At 51.4% G+C, this 20,040-nt stretch overlaps 1 protein-coding gene across 1 annotated transcript in view; it reads right to left on the reverse strand.

The window, feature by feature from the left end:
- Positions 1-1,487: 1,487 nt before the first annotated feature.
- LOC144143153 (uncharacterized) overlaps positions 1,488-20,040 on the reverse strand; it is a 66,262-nt gene continuing 47,709 nt past the window's right edge. Inside the window, exons 7-9 of the mRNA XM_077674955.1 lie at positions 8,261-8,431; positions 6,891-7,128; positions 1,488-1,800 (exon numbers count right to left, since the gene is read on the reverse strand). Of these exons, the coding sequence (XP_077531081.1) occupies positions 1,508-1,800; positions 6,891-7,128; positions 8,261-8,431 (702 nt within the window). The 3' untranslated portion in view covers positions 1,488-1,507. The remainder of the gene's footprint in view (positions 1,801-6,890; positions 7,129-8,260; positions 8,432-20,040) is intronic.

Here is a 20,040-nt window from a genome sequence, read left to right on the forward strand (position 1 = left end):
TATATGGAGGAAAACATTAACAATGCTGCATGCCCAATGACAACCACAGAAAGACCTGCGAGCGAATACCCCAGTTGTTTCCACCTGAGGTACGCGCCGTAAGAAAGAGCCAAAATCGGGCCAGATTAAGTTTCGGCGTTCGCTTCTCCGTACAACTGCGGCTAGGTGGATCTGTTTTTTCTGCCTGTTGTCAGCCACGTCCATAAGCGTTTCGTGTTCAAGTGAACTGCAGCCGGCGGAAATTCACTGTTTTAAAGCTGAACCGGTTGTACTCAGGTGGTACCGGTTGGCAGTTCTGCCACTTTACTCCATGTTTTAAAGCTTAGAAGGATCGAGAAAGATTTATAGTGTCATTGCTCAAGTACAACGTATTTGTCGCTCCAAACGACATGCCCCACTGGTAAGTACTATCGCAAAGCCCAAAGTTCTAATGACCATCGATATCATCGGCGTCCCAATCTTCAAACGTTGATCTTGTTTTTCTTATTCTTTCTGGCTTGTTCCACGCATTCTTGGGCCTTTTGTCTTCTAATCGTCACTAGCACTTGATATTGTGTAGATGCGTCCCCACGTAAGCGGGTGGGGTGTGGAGTTACTCTAGTAGCACTGCCGCTGTACATTCACGCAGCTTTCGTAGTGAAATAACCTAGCGCCATCTATTTACTCGCTTTCAACTTAAGCGCCATCGTTGAGGTACAATTTCTCATCCCAATTCAAATGGCCTGGGTATGTGGGTTTGTGTTTCGGTTGCCGTAGTAACTTGCTATCCAAAGTCGTGGGTGCAGGATTCTTTTGCAATAAGTGTAACAAATTGCCCAAGCAATGGTAACCAAATGCGTTATCGTTTAGTTTGTTGAAACCGTGAAAAGTACATTAACAAATTACCAAAGGCACATTACCCGTCATCGTAACGTGTTGTAGCCATTTGAGAACGGAGTACCAGAAGTACCTTGTAAGTGTTTAAACTGAACACAAGAACCTATAATGAAGACAAAAAATACGACCCATACAAAAGCACAGAGGATGAAATTAAGCCTGAACTTATCCTCCCAGTGAAAAAAGGTGATACCAGAATGCGAAGTCTGACACAACATATAAAGAAAAATGAATTGCTCGTTGACCGCTATTGTATCAGAAAAAGGAACAAACGGTTGGAATATTTTGGCGGGAAGATTTACAGTGAACCCCGTGCCGAAATGAACCAATGTAACCACTCCGCAGAATGTACAAAGTGTTGGAGGTACAAAGTGTTGAAGTAATACTAGGCAGACACTTAAAATTTCAGATGTCATGGCCTGTCAATGCGACCGAGAGGTAAATTTCAGTCGACCGCAACTTTCACGCATGAATGGTTTATACGTCATTAAAGGCTGAATAATTTGGTGAGGGCTTGAGTAAAAGGTCATTTCAATGCATCTATCAAAGTATATTTGTAACCCTGAAAGGTTAAAAATAAGAGCATTATCTCAATAACATTTCCAGTACAAAAAGAAGTAACGAGACAGTCTCAAATCCAGAAAGGACATCGGCGACCTTCCCACATGGCCTGGTTAACAGAACACTGAAAAGTCCGGGCGAAGAGAGCGCTGTTCTTCAGAGCGCCGTTAACAAGAGTTTGGGCTCGGCGTTCACCGCAGTGTCCCAGCGCCCAGAGAACGAAGAAGAGCTCGGCGTTGGTGTAGTCCCGATGCAGCCGCACTCCTTGGCCCAGCTCCTCTAGAAGCCGCCTCTTGTAGAGCGCGAATAGAGGCAACAGGACTCCGGACTCGAGCGCCGTCTCTTCCGCCAAGTCGTGAATTTCTGCGAGGTGTGAATGGCGACAAGAGTAGGTCAGAAGCGGCATGGGACGCGATTTTTGATCTGCGTGCACCTGAGTAAGAATATAAAACGAAATGGAGAAAAATTAATTGAATATCTATTGGTTGATCTTTATCATTAAGTGGGAATCTCCTTCCAGTCCCTCAGGAACTCGAGACTCGGCCCTACGAGCACGTCTTGCATCTGCTTTATGTTTAGCGCTGTGCACTGGCTGCGCGTTTTATTCTATAATGCGTGCAAGCTGTGGCGGGAGTCGGGGAGCATGTGGAAACACAGCAGAGTCGGATAGACACTGTTGATAAGGCAGCTCTCTCCACACTCTCTGTCCACTCGGTTGTTTTGTTCTGTGCTTTCCTGTAGCACGCCTCGTTGACAGATCTATGCACAGCGAATAAAAAAAATTGCCTACGTGCCTTATCTGCCTACTCAAGAAAAAAACGTAGTAAAATTGAAATATTTAGAACGGTGGGTTCAAAATAAATTTTGAGAGCTGTCCAAATTTAAGTGATGAAGTTGGTGCCATTTTATGCTAACAACATGACCAAAAATAGGAAACGTTTAAGAAAGAGGCACGTTAAAAGCAACTTACATTCTTACAAAAGCAACTTACATACCTTAGCTACGTAGTAGCTAAGGTATACGATATACGAATTCAGAAAATGTCAAGCTAACATCACGCACAGCATGAATGAGAGTACAGAAGTAGCGGCACGATGCTATACTAAAGCCCATAAGCAAAAATGCCTGAAAAGTAGTGCCCCCTGTCCGAAGTGCTTTCAGTGAGTCTTGAAACTTCGGACCCTTGTTTCGATTTTGCCATTCAAACTCAGTAAACCTTCCTTTTTGTATTACACCGCCCCAGCATTGATTGAAGATTAGGTTTAACTCGCCGACGCGGCACAAGTGATGAGGTGAACTGTAGTGGAGGGCTCCGGATTAAGTTTGACCACCTGGGAAGCTGTAACGTGCGCCTAAATGTCGTACACACGGATGTTTTCACATTTCGCCTCCGCTAGAAAAGTGGCCGCTGCGCCGTGAAGGAATTGTTTCTCTTGCGGTACAAACCAAACGAATATTTAACACGAACCAAGCCCTATTTGTTACAAAACTGTACGCTATAGGCTGGCGACACGCATTGCTTAGAGCGTTGCATCAGTCTCAGGGACACACGCAAAAAAAAGCTGCCAACTTGTTCCCGAGTAACGCGAGCGGTCTAGTAATGTCCTGCATTAAAAAGGCAGAGTTAGTGCCTAAACAATCAACAAGTGAAATGAGGTTAATAAGAAGCAGGTGGCGACTTTCGTGCGGTGAACGCCAAGATACGCTGCTTCGTGACGCCAACCAGCTGTTCGAGACGTACTCGAACAGCCTCAGAACCTAGCCATATTACCACACTTCGGCGTTGCTACCAGCCTGGCGTGAGTAATTTATTAGCTGCCTATACCCTCCGTCGCTACCTTCTCTTCCCCCACCTACGACATCCGGTATTCCTCTTCTAAAAAGAATTGATCAATCACCTAATTTTTCCTCAAGATGAGGTTTAACTCGCCGACGCGGCACAGGTGATGAGGTGAACTGTAGTGGAGGGCTCCGGATTAAGTTTGACCACCTGGGAAGCTGTAACGTGCGCCTAAATGTCGTACACACGGATGTTTTCACATTTCGCCTCCGCTAGAAAAGTGGCCGCTGCGCCGTGAAGGAATTGTTTCTTTGTACATCCTTAAATATCGCGTACGCCTCTTCATATGTCAAAACGAAATCGACCACTCGTGAAGAGGGTGGGGAGTGCGTTGAAAACACTTACCGTAAAGTTCCGAGAGAACGCCCTGCCCCGAAACATTCCCCACGCCAATTTAGGGTTGAAATATTAGATTTATTAAAGTCCCCAAATATCGCCCATCCCCCAAAATCGCATTCTCTTTGACGCCTCTGAAAGGTATGGGAGGTCCCTCTGCGGAAACCTACTGCGGCCATGAACCCCTCCGATGTCTCGATTCTGAGCAAGATACCCAACCCGTTTGACTTGATTGGCATGGCGAGGAGGATAGGGCAGTAGGTGGGAAAAATAGAAGACGGGAAGATACCGTCGTGGCATTGTTTAGGCGGAGCGAGGGTTCTGAACACTGCGAGTTCAACCAGCGCCAGGCCATAGCCTATCGGTATAACAGGAGGCTATGGACAGGCCTCTACGAGCACGGAACCGGCGAGGGGAACAGAGGCTCGGGAGAGCTTGGTGGACAAAGCGCTACAGCCCGTGTTCCGCTGTTACCACAACGCATCGTTCGATGCCTCTAGAGACGATGAGTGAACAGAATAAACGGGAATCATCTATTCATGTGTCGATGCGATAACCTATTGTTCTTTCCACACCTGACCCGAAAGTTCGCCCATCTCGTATTTTTTACTTGATAGTTATGCAGCTTCGGCATGGCCACATTTTTTTGTGGTTTTTCGCACGTAACCCGAAAGTTCACCCATCCCGCACTTTTCACTTGATATCTCTGTAGTTTGGGTGGGTCTTCTTTAGGAACTGTATGGTAACTTCCAAATCGGGGTTGCGTAATGGCCAGTCCCATTCCATTCCGATTCCATTCCGACGAATTAGAACGTTCCATTTCCGCCATTTCAGTCCTTTCAATTGCGCTGAATGCCACAATTTTGCCCATTCCCAATCCTGAAATGGCCGGGAAGTCCAACTCCACTGCTGTAATTCCTCAACGTAAAAGGTACCTCTTAGTTACCTATGAATGGAAAGTAGAGGTGATGTTGTCAGACACGCTGAAAACAGCAAAAATATTCATAAAAATGATCAGGAAAGCTTGCACTCTCGCGCTAGAATTGACTGATGAAGCTAGTGTAGGTGAGCGTTGTCGGACACATAGTTAAGTTTAAGCGTCATTGTTTATTTCCATAGTTGCGGTGCTAGTAATCGTCGTCCTATGCATCGAAGAAGCCGTCGTCTTCGCGGCGAGTAGTGGATGTAAATTAATCCTCAGCATCGCATACTGCCACCAGCTCTTCGTCATCGACTCAAGGCAGCGGTGCCGGGATGTGCAAGTCGTCTCGGGAAGGAGTGTTGCACTCGTAGCCATGTCTCCAAATATTCTTAATGGCTTTTAGAGAATGCGGAGCCCGCGGTGATCTCTCCCAAGCAGGGTGTCTTACAGACGATCAACGGAACCGAGCGCATGCGCACGACGACACGAGGTCGAAGGAACGAGGGTCGTAAGCTATGGCGTCTCTTTCCCGTTCCGAGCAAGTGTTGCCCAGATTACAGCGAATGCCGGAGGGTTTTTTTTTTTTTTTTTTGCTAGACGTACTGCGTGAGCCTGGGATCCGGCGGTCGCCGCAAGGCACGCGATCGCGAGCCCTGGGTACTTTTTTCCTGCAACACCGAACTTCGGCCAGTAACAACAGGTCCGCTCTTACAACTTGGCACTGTCGAGTTATGGTAGAACCTTGGTGTCATCTCGTGCAGAACAACCGCCTCCTAATTCACGAAGGGCTAGTATTACCGATCGTTATTATATTTCATGACCACCATGTTGTAATAGCTTTCCCTTGCGTGGGGCTTGAGGAAAAATTAGGTGATTGATCAATTCTTTTTAGAAGAGGAATACCGGATGTCGTAGGTGGGGGAAGAGAAGGTAGCGACGGAGGGTATAGGCAGCTAATAAATTACTCACGCCAGGCTGGTAGCAACGCCGAAGTGTGGTAATATGGCTAGGTTCTGAGGCTGTTCGAGTACGTCTCGAACAGCTGGTTGGCGTCACGAAGCAGCGTATCTTGGCGTTCACCGCATGAAAGTCGCCACCTGCTTCTTATTAACCTCATTTCACTTGTTGATTGTTTAGGCACTAACTCTGCCTTTTTAATGCAGGACATTACTAGACCGCTCGCGTTACTCGGGAACAAGTTGGCAGCTTTTTTTTGCGTGTGTCCCTGAGACTGATGCAACGCTCTAAGCAATGCGTGTCGCCAGCCTATAGCGTACAGTTTTGTAACAAATAGGGCTTGGTTCGTGTTAAATATTCGTTTGGTTTGTACCGCGGCGCACACCAAGGGGGTCACGGTAACCAATTAGTCGACGCAGCTGCCCGGTAGTTTCTCCCTCGTCCTCCGATAGATTCCTCAGTTAACAAAACTTGTTGCTGAGCTAGTTGGTACATACTTTAAGAAAGAAAAAAACGTGGCGCAAACTAGACGTGGACGAAGAAAACAAGGTAAGACATATACAGGCGCCAAATATACAGGCGCCTGTATATGCCTTACCTTGTTTTCTTCGTCCACGTCTAGTTTGCGCCACGTTTTCTTCTTTCTTAAAGATTTGTCAGACCCGCCCCACAGGACGCAAAAGTACGGCCAAGCGGAGATGCAAAAGATCCAACATCAATGCCATCGCAGTAATCCCACCTACGGGTTTCCTTACAGCCCTAAAATACCTTCCTAGAAAGGAAGCTATTGCAAATAAGATTAATACAAACTCTGCTGGTTTAAGCGTCACCTTTGCTTCAGATCCCAGCAGAAAATCGACTCAGATCTTGTAAAAATCCAGCGCATTTCATTACCATCCATTCCGGGCAAAAGGTGCGTATTTGCATTCCCATTCCATTCCTCCAAGCGTTGCCGCCACGCTACTGCCATTCCATTCCGCGGTCTCGCAAAGGTGGGATGAATCCGGATTCACTTCAATGCCCGAGCGGTAACTCCACAACACGGCTCTAAACAGCATTTGCAGCACAGGTATCACGTGATCAGGAAAATGGAGCGACATTTAGTTGGGTGACGCAAATGCTGAATTGCGACGTCGCGCGAGCAGGAGGAAGTTTATGCAAGAGGGCGAGTACTTAATATTTTAATCATGTATTCCAAACCTACTTCCTAATATATACCCCGAAACCGAGGGAGCCGTCAGGCAGTAAAAAGGCAATCAGAGCGGGGGAGTTGACGCTGGCAACACCTTCTTCTTTCGTTTTTTTACGATGAATTTTTTCTTACGTAGCAGAGCTGAATGAAGTGTGTAGTCCTAAAGTTATTTTCATTAATATCTGGCCGCATGATGACGCATTTACCCTGATCGGTGCCGGCGATGTCAGTGGCAGTTGCTACGCATTTCACGACCGCGTCGAGGCGGCGCTGATGTCTCCAGCGCCAAGCGTACGGACCCCGGCGCGTAGGCATGAGCTCCCGCATCAGAGGTAGGCCAATCAGGGGCACCAGCATCGGTTCGACGCTAGACGACACCCTGAGCAGGAGCGCTAGCAGACCGGGCGGAACGACCAGGGCCTTGTGCTCTTCTGCGTATCGCACCTACGGACGGCCAAAAGAAAAAAAGAATAAGTCTGGAGAGACGAGATGCTTTTAAATGCGACGAAGTAAGCGAGTTACCAGAGTAAGGACCCTCGCAACCGCTTTGGCCCAATAGTCGTTTCAGGCTGTAGCCGAATGATGATGTTCACCACTTCACAATCTTCTAAATGTGTTTTTAACCTCCGAGTTCTACTATTACGACTACTGGTCCAAAGACTACCACGTAATAAGTCTGCGTCAGTACTGCTGGACGAGATTCTAAAAGAATTACTTTTTAATATTATAAGCAATAAGCGTACTATTCCACTGTAAGCCGAAAACCACTCAGAACAGATCAAAGGGACCGTGACCACAAAAGACTACTGTGTCCTTTTTTTTTCAAACTAACCTTCGGTAGCTCACTTAACTTTGTTACACCCCTGAAATACGTTTTTAGGCGAAGGTGATGTAAGGAAGTAAAAACATTCAAATGTAGCTCTAAATGCTATGAGCACTGACAAATTAGGGGAATTTAAACACAGATCTAACAGAGTGTTAGTTATTTAGTTAGTAAAGTTATTTGATAGTTAAGTTAGCTAATAGTTGGTGACAAGCTCCGACCTCTCCTCCCAGCGTAGCGGAGCCCGGGTGGCCAGCGCAGGTCAGGTAGATATCCCGGACTAGAGAAAACCCCCCACCAGGCGGGTGCCCAGACATCAGACCTTTGGCTCACCTAAATAAAGTTTACTCTCCTCCTAGCTAATAGTTAATTAATTAGTTATTTAATAGCTTGTTAAGGGTTAACTGCGCGCACAGGAATAAAGCGGGATTGCAGGCTACACTGCGATCGCACAGTCATAGTTGTGGGTGGCGGCCTTGTTCGGCGGCCGCCAGTGGATCAAAGGAGTCTCTGTGACGTCACAAGAACCAAGGGAAACGTGCCTGATAAGTGGCCACTGCTTCTCCATTTTCAATGAACATCTAGTTTATTTCTGGCAAGATTTCTTACAAACTGGCATCAGTGTTCATCACTAAGAGTAGTCCTTCGAGTGTACCGAACTTGCATTTCGTTTTTGCCGCCTCTTTAATCAACGGCCTTAGAAAACGTGGCTGTCAAAGATGACGACCACACAACGTCCGCAACGTTACTTGCCTGCCAGGAGTACAAACTGGAGTGGGGCTGCGTTGTGGCGGACCCGTCGTCTATTGTGGCGTCGATGATGTCCAGTTGCTGGGACGGAAGTTCGTGAAGTTTAGCCTTCTTGTCCGTCCTATTGCCGCCATCCGCCCGAGCCATCCAGCATGGTACTAGGGTGCGCATCACCTGCATACAAACATCAGCTTGTCTGGTTTGCATGACTGGACCGTGACTGCATTGCGATTAAGGGTTCTCTGGTGGAATTTGCGAAGCACTAGAGCACAGACTGTGTTCCGTACTGGTATTTTTTCACCTTGTTTCGGCGTAAAGAAGCGGTGTAAATGGAAGTGAGCAGTTAACAGGGATAGTCTGTCACCACATTTTACGACAACATAGCTATATTTGCTTACCCAGATCTCGTGTCAAAGTAAACTTGTTTCGACGGCGTTTCTGGAGGGCGGATGGCGCGTCGAGGGGCAATCGTCCTTTTTCGATCACCTCCCAAAACAGCACTACCGAATCTGTACTGCATAGTATTTACTCTTCTCGGCGTCTGCAGGGTATTCATCCCATCCTGCCCCAACGTACGAGCAGTGGGCGGCCCAGCTGGCCAGCGCCCACCTCTCAGTCCAACGTAGCCTGGTTGAGAGGGCCAGGGCAGCCAGCGGGTACCAGGGCTTCCCGGACAAGAGGAGGCCCCCCACGGGGCGGGGCCCAACCATAACCACCTTAAGCTCGTGTTAATAAGGTTTATTCACTCACTCACTCACTCACTCACTCACTCACTCACTCACTCACTCACTCACTCACTCACTCACTCACTCACTCACTCACTCACTCACTCACTCACTCACTCACTCACTCACTCACTCACTCACTCACTCACTCACCGCATTAGTTCTTCCCCCATCTGCAAGGGGTAGCCAAGACCCGACTATTTGCTACTTAATGGCGTTTTTGTGGATGTGGTGGCTGTCTGCATCTTGTATGAAGCGGCCAGTGACCAATCATAGGTTCTGACATCACCGGGGCCGTCAGTATCAACACCTAAAGCACCCGACCCTTTCAATGCTACAAACGGGTGGAAGACTTGTTCCTGCGGCCGGGCAGCTCCTGGCATGCAGTTACATTGAAGTTTGGGACTTCGCTTAGTACGAACACGGTGTTTGTTTCTTTTTTGTTTTGTTTACAACAGGATGCTACACATGCGCTATGAGGTGCGCCGTATTCAAGGGTTGAGGAACAATTTAGACCCATTGGCAACATGACCATGCCCCGAAATATCCACGCAAGAGCATTTTTTTGCTTCTATCATAGAAACGTCCGGCGTGGTCAGAATCACGAACCGCGTGCTTGGGCTCATCGGCACAACCCTTTAGCCACAAAGACGCTATCTGAGGATACCTACGTGGAAGGTAGCATTTATGTACACGCCTATTATTGCACGAAAGAACATCCACGCAAATATTGCCGCGAACCATACATTGGGTTTGTTTATTTGTGTTTTGCTTTTACCGCCCGGCTGCGCCGGTCTGTGTTATCTCTGCGCCAAGGGAAGCGCGTGTTCCATTCTTTCTTTCTGTGCCGCATGTGTTATCTGTTGTGATACGGAGAGCATTCCGATCTAACGTGAACAGCCCAGAATAATCTTCTTGGATCTACTATGTTCTCGATGCGAATCGACGTTTCGAGAACCACGCGCGCCAAAAGATAAAAAGCCTGCAGTGCGGACGCCGGGGCATTCGATTCGACGACACTCGCCTGTGCAAGTCACTTTGTTGACCGCTGCTTCGCCGCCTCTGTATTCTTTTGAGTTGTTAGGGGAGCACAAGTTCGCTCCAATAAACGTGTTTCTCATTCAACACAACTGCATCGTCCTTGTCTTCGTGACATCTGGTGGAGGTGCTGGGTATGAAGGGTGCGTACCCAGCACCTCCACCAGATGTCACGAAGACAAGGACGATGCAGTTGTGTTGAATGAGGAACGCGTTTATTGGAGCGAACTTGTGCTCCCCTAACAACTCAAAAGAATAATGCCGTAATGCCGTAATGCCGCGAACCATACATTGGGTTTGTTTATTTGTGTTTTGCTCTTACCGCCCGAGTTCGGTTTGATGCCACAAGGGCCCAAGAAAAGGAACGCTGCAACCAACACCATGGTGCAAGAAACAACGTCGCCAATCGTCCTGCAGCAGCCCCGGGAACCACCATCGTTCCGAGGAGCCCCCGCAGAAGACGCAGAAGAATGGTTGGAGAAACTGGAGCGCGTCCGGAAATTCAACAGGTGGAACGACGCAGAAACGTTCCGGCACGTTTTCTTTTACTTGGAAGATTCGGCCCGCACTTGGTTCGAGAACCACGAGAGCTCCTTGACAAACTGGGCTCAGTTCAAAAGCGAGTTTACTAAGACCTTCACTACCGTCGTGCGGAAAGAAAGAGCCGCCCTTTTGTTGGAAACGCGCACGCAACACCCCAACGAAGGTGTCGTGATCTTCGTTGAGGAGATGAAGCAGCTATTTCGCCGCGCGGACCCCGAAATGACGGAAGAAAAGGAGTTGCGCTTCTTAATGCGCGGAGTGAAGGAGGAACTGTTTGCTGGACTTGTCCGAAATCCGCCCAAAACCGTCGCCGAATTTGTGACCGAAGCCAGCACCATTGAGAAAGCCCTCGAAATGCGTGCTAAGCAGTATGACCGCAACTTTGTTGGCGCGGCCAATGCGAACGACTTTGGCAGCACGCGGATCCCGGCCGACAGCCTACGCGAGACTGTCCGCGCAATAGTGAGAGAGGAGCTGCGGAAACTTCTCCCAACGCCGCCGCAGCCCCAAGTCGCTTCCCTCACCGACGTGATTAGAGAAGAAGTGCAACAAGCGTTGGGAACTTCTACGCCATCCGAGGTACCCCGTGAGCCACAAGCTATGACATACTCCGCGGCTGTTCGTCGACCCCGCCCTGCTCCAACACGCCGTCAAGAGGCCCCGCCGTACCGCCGCCCACTGTCACCCGCCCGACCCCCGGTAGACCGAAACCAGACGCCGAGGAAGACGGACGTATGGCGAACTCCCGATAACCGTCCTCTGTGCTACCACTGCGGAGAGGCCGACCACATTTACCGTCGCTGCCCATACAAGAGACTCGGACTGCGTGGTTTCTCCGTCGACGCACCTCGCCCTCTCCCTGGCCAACGACCACGTGAGATCGACGAGTATCTATCTGAAACCAGCCGTGGCCCAGCGCGTTTCAACCGTTCGCCGTCGCCCTACCTCTACCAATCGCTGAACCGCCGTAGCAACGCTGACTTCGCCCGTGGAAGGTCCCCCAGCCCACGCGGGGGAAACTAAAGGCGGCAACTTCTGGAGGTGAAGTTGCTCTACGGCGAAAAACTAGAAACCCTCCAACGACGCAAGGACGCGCTGAAGACAGTGATTCACGACATGCCCTCATCCCGACGACCCGACCTAACCCTGACGAGACTCCCGAACACGACGACAGCTACACGGCGCGACGCGTACCCGACCTGACCGAGACGTCCGTTGAGAAGACGACGACAACGACGATGCACAGTGCCCGACCATCAACACGTACAAGCAGAGATACGACGCCCCGACGAACCCGGAACTCGAGGAAGACTGCATCTGACGTCAAGGTGTCCATCGACGGCTTTGACGTAGTCGCCCTCGTAGACACGGGAGCTGACTATTCGGTAATGAGCGGACCATTTGCGTCTAAACTGAAGAAAGTTATGACCAGATGGGACGGTACGCACATACGCACAGCAGGAGGCCACCTCGTGACGCCAAGTGGAACGTGCACATCGCGCGTCACCATAGACGGCACAACGTACCCTGCGGCGTTCGTCGTTCTGCCTAACTGCTCCCGCGACGTGATTCTCGGAATGGACTTTTTGACGGACAACGGCGCAATAATTGATCTGCAGACCAAGTCGATAACATTTTCCTCCAATCACTCCACGACGCCGCAGCCGAACCCCGATCACCGTGCTGCTGTCAGGATCGCCGACGATCACATCACCCTGCCACCCCGCGCAAGCTTGATGATCGCCGTCTACTGTGAGGATGCTGCTTCTGACATCGACGCTATCGTAGAGAGTGATCGAAGGTTGCTTCTCGACCGCGGTGTCTCCGTCGCAAGAGGCATTGCGCACTTTAAGCAACGCCAATCTCACGTTTTGGTCACTAATTTCACCGAAGAGTACCAGCATTTAAACAAGGGAGCTGCAATTGCGTTCCTCGAAGAAACGCAAGAAGCAAGTGATGTGATCGCAGTCGCCGACTTTGAACGCACACCCGTAGAAACATTCAAGCTCCCGCAGCCATTCGACGTGAATCCGGCGCTACCGCAAGAACAACGGAAAAAATTATTGGCTTTGCTGCGTCGCTATAGCGAATGTTTTTCGTCGAGCGCAAAACTACGTCAGACCCCTCTAGCGAAGCACCGAATAATAACCGAAGATGGAGCCCGACCTACCCGACAGTCACCGTACCGCGTCTCTTCACACGAACGGGAAGCCATCCGGACTCAAGTCGACGACATGCTCAGCGACGACATTATACAGCCATCGAAAAGCCCCTGGGCTGCGCCCGTCGTACTCGTAAAGAAAAAAGACGGCACATTAAGGTTTTGCGTTGACTACCGGCGACTGAACAAAATCACGAAAAAGGACGTGTACCCCCTCCCCCGAATCGACGACGCCCTCGACCACCTCTGCCACGCGAAGTACTTCTCATCGATGGACCTGAAGACCGGCTACTGGCAAATTGAAGTGGACGAGAGAGACCGAGAGAAGACTGCATTTATAACCCCAGACGGCCTATACGAGTTCAAGGTGATGCCGTTTGGGCTGTGCACAGCACCAGCGACGTTTCAAAGAGTCATGGACACTGTGCTAGCTGGCCTTAAGTGGCACACCTGCCTCGTATACCTCGACGACGTAGTGGTATTCGCCCGGACTTTCGACGAACACCTTGCAAGGTTGGAGTCTGTACTCGAGGCCATTCGTACGTCGTGGTTGACGCTGAAGCCTGAAAAGTGCCGTTTCGCATACGGGGAACTCAAGTTCTTGGGCCACGTCGTCAACGCCGCGGGAGTCCTACCTGACCCGGCAAAAACTTCAGCCATTGCGAACTTCCCAAGGCCGAAAGACAAGAAGGGCGTGCGAAGATTTCTCAGGCTGTGCGCATACTACCGGCGCTTCGTCGCAAACTTCGCACGCATTGCAGAGCCACTCACGCGCTTGACGAAAGATAGCACCCCTTTCAGCTGGGAAAACGACCAAGAAAAAGCATTCGGCGAGCTGCAAAAACGCCTGCAAAGCCCGCCCGTGCTCGCTCATTTCGACGGAAATGCCGAAACGGAAATGCATACGGACGCCAGTGATATAGGCTTGGGTGCCGTCCTTGTCCAAAAGCAAAGCGGCTGCGAAAGGGTAATCGCCTATGCCAGCCGTGGTCTGTCGAAGGAGGAGAAAAACTATTCTGCCTCTGAGAAAGAGTGCCTGGCTATTATATGGGCGATTTCAAAATTTCGCCCATACGTGTATGGAAGGCCATTCAAGGTTGTAACAGACCACCATGCGCTGTGTTGGCTCGCCAATTTGAAGGACCCCTCTGGCCGTCTTGGGCGGTGGAGCTTGCGCCTGCAGGAGTTCGATGTTACAGTCGTTTATAAATCCGGCAGGAAACACTCCGACGCCGACTGCCTGTCCCGCGCCCCCGTCGACCCACCACCACAAGACTCCGATGAAGACCGCGCGTTCTTCGGAGTCGCTACGGAGAGCAACTAGCCGCCCTGCAGCGTGAGGACCCCGACTTGCGCGTGATGATCGACTACTTCGAAGGACGCAAGGTCGCCATGCCTACAGCGTTCAAGCGGAACTTACCAGCATTCAGCCTGAGAAACTCCGTCCTTGTGAAGAAGAATTTCAGCCCCGGAACAAGAGCGAATTACCTTCTCGTCATCCCCGCGGACCTTCGTGACGAAATTTTGGAAGCGTGCCACGACGACCCGTCTTCCGGACATCTCGGCACAGCCCGCACTATTGGAAAAATCAAGGCGAGGTACTACTGGCCCGGCCTTACCTCTGACGTCGCCCACTACGTCCGGAGCTGCCGTGACTGCCAGCGACGAAAAACGCCGCCGACAAGACCCGCCGGACTTCTGCAACCGATCGCCGTCCCTTCGAGACCATTTCAACAGATTGGAATGGACCTTTTAGGCCCGTTCCCTACGTCACGATCACAAAACAAGTGGATTGTCGTAGCGACAGACTACATGACGCGCTACGCAGAGACCGCCGCTCTTCCGAGGGGGACTGCACAAGAAGTGGCAAAGTTCTTTATAAGCCAAGTTGTGCTGCGACATGGAGCCCCGGAAGTCCTAATCACCGACCGCGGAACGGCATTTACTGCGGAGCTGATGCAAGGAGTATTACGCTACAGCAACACGGATCACCGAAGAACGACGGCGTACCACCCCCAAACGAACGGACTAACAGAACGTCTGAACAAGACAATCGCAGATATGCTATCAATGTACGTTGACGTTGAACATAAGACTTGGGACGAAGTGCTCCCGTATGTCACGTTTGCGTACAACACGGCTATCCAGGAGACGACACAGCTGACGCCGTTCGAGCTTGTCTACGGTAGAAGGCCGACTACGATGCTCGACGCCATGCTTCCGCACGTAGAAGACGACGACCTCAACGCCGACGTCCACGGATATCTTCAACGTGCGGAGGAGGCCCGCCAGCTCGCTCGAGTTCGTATAACGGACCAGCAGCTGGTAGATGCGGGCCGCTACAACCTCCGACGCCGAGACGCCGAGTACCAACCAGGGGATCGTGTGTGGGTTTGGACTCCCATTCGACGACGCGGACTCAGTGAGAAGCTCCTGCGACGGTATTTCGGACCCTACCAGATTCTACGACATGTTGGCCAACTTACCTACGACGTAATCCCCGATGGTGACTCCGGCACATCACGACGACGCACGCGGCCTGAAGTCGTCCACGTGGTTCGCTTAAAACCTTTCTACGGACGATGACGAACTTTTATTTTCATTTGTTTGGACTGTCGCTTATGTTAGCATCGGGTCGATGCACTCTTAGAGGGGGGGGGGTAATGCCGCGAACCATACATTGGGTTTGTTTATTTGTGTTTTGCTTTTACCGCCCGGCTGCGCCGGTCTGTGTTATCTCTGCGCCAAGGGAAGCGCGTGTTCCATTCTTTCTTTCTGTGCCGCATGTGTTATCTGTTGTGATAGGGAGAGCATTCCGATCTAACGTGAACAGCCCAGAATAATCTTCTTGGATCTACTATGTTCTCGATGCGAATCGACGTTTCGAGAACCACGCGCGCCAAAAGATAAAAAGCCTGCAGTGCGGACGCCGGGGCATTCGATTCGACGACACTCGCCTGTGCAAGTCACTTAGTTGACCGCTGCTTCGCCGCCTCTGTATTCTTTTGAGTTGTTAGGGGAGCACAAGTTCGCTCCAATAAACGTGTTTCTCATTCAACACAACTGCATCGTCCTTGTCTTCGTGACAATATACATCGATGCTTGCTTGCATATACATACATAATAGATACATATATAAATACATACATACATACATACATACGTGCATACATACAGGTATACATACATACATACATACATACATACATACATACATACATACTGAAGCGTGGTTTATTGGACCACTAACGAGCAGTTAGAGCTGCGGAGAAGCCGAGGTTCTTCGTGCTCAGCAAGCTATGTCCAACGCGATCCTCGATCGGCCCGTGCCCAAGCGATGCTTCTGCCTCCTCGTCGTCGGGCGTGCACCAAGCCGAATATCCCCAACGGGGAATTGTTCTTGCATGGTTGCCTCTGACAATTACATCAATCGCGTCCATAATCAACGCTACAATATTCGCCCCCGGTGGAAAAGGAGCCATCCTGGCGACTCAAGGTGCCGAGGAGACCACAGGATCGTAGTACTCTTTCAGCCGGTTGGCGTGAACTATCTCGCGTCCACGGTGTCGACGGTCGGGTGCGGGCGCAACCGGTTCGATGAGGTAATTCACTGCTGAAGTTTGCTTGACGACTCTGTAGGGTCCATGATATTTTGCAACAAGCTTCGGTGAGAGACCGGGTGTAGGGCATGGGACCCAAAGCCAGACAAGTGAATCAGGGCTATAGGTGGTAGCCGCGGTGGAAGCGTCAAGATTATGCTTCTGGTGTTGCTGGTGTTCAGATGTGAGCGAGCGGGCGAGCTGACGGCATTCTTCGGCATGCTTGACTATTTCCGAAATGGGTGCGAACTCGGTCTGATCTGGGCGATACGGCAAAATTGTGTCAAGAGTGCATGCCGGCTCCCGCCCGTAGAGCAGGAAAAAAGGGGAGAATCCCGTCGTCGTCTGCGTGGCCGTGTTGTAGGCGTACGTGACAAAGGGAAGTATCACGTCCCAGTCCGAATGGTCCCACGCCACGTACATCGAAAGCATATCACTCAAGGTGCGGTTAAATCGTTCTGTGAGACCATTCGTCTGCGGGTGGTAAGACGACGTAGTTCGGTGAACAATTCGACATTCCCGCAGGAGGGCTTCGATGACTTCCGACAGGAAGACGCGACCTCGGTCACTGAGCAGCTCTCGAGGGGCACCATGGCGAAGTATGAAGTGGCGTAACAGGAAGGACGCGACGTCACGTGCCGTGGCAGTTGCTAGAGCAGCGGTTTCTGCATAGCGCGTAAGGTGATCCACTGCCACAATGACCCAACGGTAGCCAGCAGCTGTGCACGGAAGGGGACCATAAAGGTCTATCCCGATGCGATCGAACGGTCTTTCTGGGCACGGCAATGGCTGCAGCGGGCCCGCCGCGGGAGTAGGAGGGCATTTGCGCCGCTGACAGTTGATGCATGACCGGATGTACTTGCGGACGAACGTGTACATCCCCCGCCAGTAATACCGTAGGCGAAGCCGCTCATACGTTTTTAACACACCGGCGTGAGCGCAGCTGGGGTCAGCGTGGAAGGATGCGCATATGCCCGTGCGCAAATGGCGAGGTATTACCAGTAACCATTTGCGACCTCCTGATTGGTAGTTGCGCCTGAACAGCATTTCGTCGCGGACTGCAAAGTGGGCAGCTTGGCGGCGCAGCGCACGCGATTCTTGAGCAGAGGGCACGCCAGAGAGAAAGTCAATAAGCGAAGCAATCCAGGGGTCCTTGCGCTGCTCGGCTGGCATGTCCGTGATGTCGAGGGACGACAGGCCGGCAGCAACAGAAACGGAACACGAGTCTTCCGCCGGTAGGGGGGAGCGGGACAGGGCGTCAGCGTCTGAATGCTTCCGGCCGGAACGGTACAGCACACGGATGTCATGCTCTTGAAGTCGCAGAGCCCAGCGACCAAGGCGGCCAGACGGGTCTTTGAGCGACGACAACCAACACAATGCGTGGTGGTCCGTCACAACGTCAAAAGGACGACCGTACAAATATGGTCGAAATTTTGCAAGCGCCCATACGATGGCCAAGCACTCCTTTTCCGTGACCGAATAATTTAACTCAGTTTTTGTGAGCGTACGACTGGCATAAGCGACGACATAATCGTCAAAACCAGCTTTTCGTTGGGCAAGCACTGCACCAATTCCGACGCCGCTGGCATCCGTGTGGATTTCTGTTGGCGCGGTCGGGTCAAAGTGTCGCAGAATAGGCGGGGAAGTAAGGAGTCGCCGTAACTTTGCGAACGCTTCATCGCAATCCCTCGACCAAGCGCCAATACCACTTTCCTTGCCGAGAAGCGCCGTCAAGGGCGCAATTATGGCGGCAAAGTTGCGAATAAAGCGGCGGAAATACGAACATAGTCCAATAAAGCTCCGTAGAGCCTTCATGGTGGTCGGTTTAGGGAACTCGGCGACCGCGCGAAGTTTGGTGGCGTCGGGAAGAATTCCCTCCTTCGACACAACGTGGCCCAGTATGGTCAACTTTCGCGCCGCAAAGTGGCATTTCTTCATGTTGAGCTGCAATCTGGCTTCGGCAAGGCAAGTCAAAACCTGCTCCAGGCGCCTCAAATGAGTGTCAAAGTCGGGAGAAAAAACGACTATGTCATCGAGATAACATAGACACGTTTTCCACTTTAGGCCGCGCAAAATGGTGTCCATCATCCTCTCGAACGTGGCAGGAGCGTTGCACAGGCCAAACGGCATGACGTTAAATTCATACAGGCCGTCAGGAGTGATGAACGCCGTTTTCGCGCGATCGGCCTCCGCCATGGGTACCTGCCAATATCCAGACCGCAGATCAAGGGAACAAAAAAACTCGGCGCCTTGTAAACTGTCAAGGGCATCGTCAATCCGTGGTACAGGATAGACATCCTTCCGCGTTATGCTGTTCAGACGGCGATAATCTACGCAAAAGCGGATGGAACCGTCCTTTTTCGTTACAAGCACCACGGGAGACGCCCAGGGACTGTTGGAGGGCCGAATTACTCCCCGCTCGAGCATATCGTTCACTTCTTCGTCAATAGTGCTGCGCTCCTTCGGCGACACACGGTACGGTCGTTGGCGCAGTGGTGCATGCGATCCGGTGTTGATGGAGTGAGCAACTGCAGATGTTCGGCCCAGTGGTGCCTTTGCGCCGTCAAAGGAAGAGCGGAACCGATATAGCAGAGCGAGGAGCCTCACTCGTTGGTCTGATCTGAGGGTAGGATCGATCGAAGCGCCAATGTCCGGAGGCGACAGGTCTGGTGCTGACGGGGCAGGACTCAGTCCAGCCACTGGAACCCATGACGAAAAGTCGTCTGGTACGGCGGTGACAAGCTGTGGCTCAACAACTTCGACGCAGCCAAGGACCTCACCGTGCAGGAGACGAAGGGGCTCCAAGGACTCGTTGACTACTATGGCGCTCGTGCCAGCATGAACTGTCAGTAGGGCGAATGGCAGGGACAGCGATTTTCGGTGGACAAATAAGGGCGACGGCGTAAAAACAACAGGTGCGTCGGGAATGGAAGAGCAGCAGAGCGGTACGAGAGCAGCCGAGCGTGGAGGAATGTCCGTGTCGTTAGCCACGGTGAGCTTTGCAGGGGCAGTGGACTGAAGGTCGGCGTAAGGCGCGTCTAACGGAAAATCAAATTCTACTTGCGCACGCGCACAGTCGATTATTGCGCGATTGCGAGATAAAAAGTCCCAGCCTAAAATGACGTCATGGGAGCAGGATGGCAGCACGAGGAACTCGACGGGGTACACGACGTCCTGGATTGTGACACGCGCCGTGCAGGCTGCCAAAGGTTTTACACGTTGCGCAGTTGCGGTACATAACGAAAATTGCGGCAGTGGCGTCGTGACTTTTCTAAGCGAGCGGCAAATATCGGCGGTAATGACGGAAACGGCTGCGCCTGTGTCGACTAGTGCGACTGTACGTACACCCTCAACAGATACGTCGATTACATTTGTAGGCCTTTTACAGTGCGAAAGTCGCGCAGCTCTTGCCTCCGGAACTGCGGCGGCTAGTTTTCCTGTTCAGTTGGGCTTGAACGACGTCGCATCGGCGAAAGTGAGCGGCGACGTGGGGAGCTTGAACGGCGGCTATCGGCGTCACGACGGCTAAAATCGTTGTAACCGGAGGCAGGCGACGGCGACCTGGGTGACACGTCTGTCATTAGCTGCGGAGACCCGTGAGGAGAGCCAAAGCCAAATCTGTGGTTTCCAACGTCATCATTCATCCCGGGCACGCTGCGGCGGCCGTACCGGGCCACATGGCCTGGAAGTCGGCAGGCGAAACAGATGGGGCGATTA

This window comes from Haemaphysalis longicornis, unplaced genomic scaffold (assembly GCF_048455015.1).
Source record: "Haemaphysalis longicornis isolate Haplotype H1 unplaced genomic scaffold, Haemaphysalis longicornis Haplotype H1 scaffold_6, whole genome shotgun sequence".
NCBI lineage: Eukaryota > Metazoa > Arthropoda > Arachnida > Ixodida > Ixodidae > Haemaphysalis > Haemaphysalis longicornis.